The sequence below is a fragment of the Vavraia culicis genome (assembly GCF_000192795.1).
Source record: "Vavraia culicis subsp. floridensis unplaced genomic scaffold supercont1.66, whole genome shotgun sequence".
Lineage (NCBI taxonomy): Eukaryota > Fungi > Microsporidia > Pleistophoridae > Vavraia > Vavraia culicis.
Window position 1 is genome coordinate 16,789 of NW_007360669.1, and position 3,190 is coordinate 19,978.

Genomic DNA, 3,190 nt, shown 5'->3' on the forward strand with positions numbered 1-3,190 from the left:
ACTTTATTCGCACGTTTTCTGATCACTGATCGTTAGGTTAGTAGGATTAGATGTTTGATGTCTGGTTCAAGTGCAAGTAATTTATTGGTTTTAATATGATTAAACACAGCAGTACACCAGATTACGCTGCAAAACAACATATTTGTTTGTCATAGATACAATAAAGCAGTATGTGTGAACACCAGGATATTTGTATGAACACTAGAGGGTTATAAACTTTCATTGTCAAACCTGTTTGGATATTGAAATGCACACGAAAGCATACATATACGTCAGATGGTGTATCTAAAGGAATATACTCACCGTTAAACTTGTTTACTGATGCCATAACAACAATATTTTAGCGGACAATTAGCAACTACGCAAGTAATGATCTGTAAATGGTCGTTGGCACACTAACTGGTAAAATATTTGTAAGGATCATTAAGTAACACTCATTGCAAAGTGGTGTTCGCAACGACAAGGATGAATGGTTTGTGATACTGATTGGCAAGCTAGCGTTCCGTTGGCCAGTGCTTTGGATCATTGTGTACAAAATATTAGCAACTATGGCACAACGTGATATGCAACAAATAATAGAAAGTTATACTTGATAAAAAACAGCACTTACCAATGCCATAAATTTTATACAGTGGCTATTTACTCTAAACCTTATCAAAATAGATAGTCATCTTATCAAAATAGGTAGTCAAGCATACACACCGTAATAATTAAGACAGATTGAATAGGGGTGAGTATTTTTGCTGAACGGTTTATAAACAATTCTGTGCTACGAAGCAGGGTTGGAGGTTAACAAGTGTTTACACTTCTGATGCATGAGGAATAATCATGAGGCATTATAAGCAAATATTCACTGTGATCATCCTCACTGCTTGTTTTCTATTCTCTAAAAAAACAAAAATATTTTACCCTGTTTGATGACCAGCGGATTGCTTGTAACCTGCTACAAGAACAGGCAACAGTCGTCTTTTAAGGCGATAACACATGAGCTCTCCAGCATTTCGAACCATCGTGATGGAAATGATGATACAGATATTTTTGCAATAGAGATAAAGAAGGAGGTGAGAGCAGAGCTGGGTAAGCACAACGTAAAATACGTATCCTTCAGGAACATCAGCAACATATACTTCATTGATAACAGAACAAGCTTGGATGCTAAAACTATTGCACATAAATTGATGAACAGGAACATAAACCATACACACAAGATTTTGGCTTTGGATCTGTTTGTTGAATACAATGCAGCAGCTTTGAATGCTATAACAGGGTACCTTGATGAAAAGATAGAGGGGCTGGATGTCAGCATGAGAACGTTCAAAATAGCCTTCAAACAGCGGTGTTCGAACTTATGTGTTAAGGAAATATTGTTTGATATGATTCTGTGCCGGATGAAACGGTTTGGAGTAGATTTAACACGGCCTGACATCACGATACATGTACAAGTTATAAAGAACAGTATTGGTGTATGTTTAGGCACGCTTAGCAGTTGATCACATGCTTCTGTTTTGTGGTTGTTAATACCTGTTCCATTAATAATGCATGGTGTTGGTTTATAATCGAAAGATACAAGATGGTTAACATTGATTAATAATGGAAGCGACTGTCAGTCTTTGTTGAACAGGTACAAAGCTAGTGGTTGTATGCGCTGTTATCTTATGTGATAGTTCGAATGCTATACAACACCGTGACAAGCCTTTCCGATTTTATTATAGCCTAGTTGGACAGAAGAATGTAGAGCCAATGTTTCGTTACAAATACTCTAGAGTAGAAGTTGTATTGCATTTAGTTCATATTTGAACACGAAAATAGCTTGCTGTGATATAAACAGTACCACGGTGTTAACATCTTATTGCTGATGAGATGGTAAAATTTTGATGGTTGAAAATGCTTTTGCCATCCCGTGCAGTTATAAGTTATTGAATGGTAAAGTCGACTCTTATGAACTGGAATCTCTGCATACGTGTAACAGCATCTTCTTGTTGATATGTCACATGGATTTGATTATTGATAGAGGATCAGTTTCTGCGAAGGAATAAAATTATAATGATGTTATACATAGTCGTACCAGGTACTATCACTAGCAATGTTAGATTGTTATTTACATGACATATCCATTGTGACGCGTTTATTCAAATATGGTAGCTAGTGAACGAATAAAGGTCATATGTTGCAGTATCAGGCAATGATTGTATCCTTGTCAAAGAGAGATAAACAATGGTTGCTTGAATAAGGTGTTGTGCGTTAAAGCATCAACATGAGTGGGTTAGACTAGCATAGAGAATGCATGATAACTGCTGGCAGGAGGATATGTTGCTGGTAGATATAGTGACACCAAAGAATGCTAAAGATGAGAGAAAATAAGAATATATAGATTGAGATAACGATTTTGATACGTAGACGCCGTTCCAAACAGCTGTGTGCGCTGCAAACCAGGATCAAGAGAACAGATAAACAAATTATTCAACGTGTTTGGTGCTGTGGTATTTTGGACCGATGTGTGTGTAAGAAAGTGGTGCATAAAGAAGACAATGGCTGTTACTGAGCTGGTAATATATCACAAAAGAATCTTTCAAATGGGTCATGACAGCCATGGCTAAGATTGTTGAACAACATGATGCCTCATCCATGAATAAACGGTCATCCGGAAGCATAAATAAGAGGGTACCGTAATGTTTGTTGGAACCATATTGGAATGATGGGTGTTATGTAGGCGATGGCTAACAGCAAGCAATACTTTGTATCGCATCGATTTGGCAGGCATGGCATGATTCATCGATTTCACAACAGAGAAAAAGAATGTAGAAACATGAATTGATAGTTAAGTACCGAATTGTAATGATAGAAGAGGTCGAATAAGATAAATTCACTCGAGCAGAGCACTCGTACAATTCCAGTCAAATAGAAGTCTAGACAATTAATTAGCGAACATGAAGTTTGACTGACTCAAAATTATTGTTACGTTGTGTGGATGCTCGAATGAAAGGCGAACTAAAATCCTATCCAAAAGAAACAGGACGATACAGGTTGTGTCCATTTGATGCTTTTTATGTCACAGGAGACATCAACAACACTGGTTGGGCATTTGTTAGCGAAAAGAATACATCAGCATATGCACAAAATAACCATAAATAGGTCTGTCTTATATCTCGCGGTGTCTATGGTAGGATTTGTATGTTTATGAGATTTCAAT

The 3,190-nt window shown here is 36.9% G+C and overlaps 1 protein-coding gene across 1 annotated transcript; it reads left to right on the forward strand.

Annotated features, from left to right (window-relative positions):
- The first annotated feature begins 892 nt into the window (after nucleotides 1-892).
- On the forward strand, nucleotides 893-3,190 carry VCUG_02477 (uncharacterized protein). Its single transcript, XM_008077294.1, has one exon. The coding sequence runs from the start codon at nucleotides 918-920 to the stop codon at nucleotides 1,488-1,490; it is 573 nt and encodes a 190-aa protein (XP_008075485.1). The 5' UTR covers nucleotides 893-917; the 3' UTR covers nucleotides 1,491-3,190.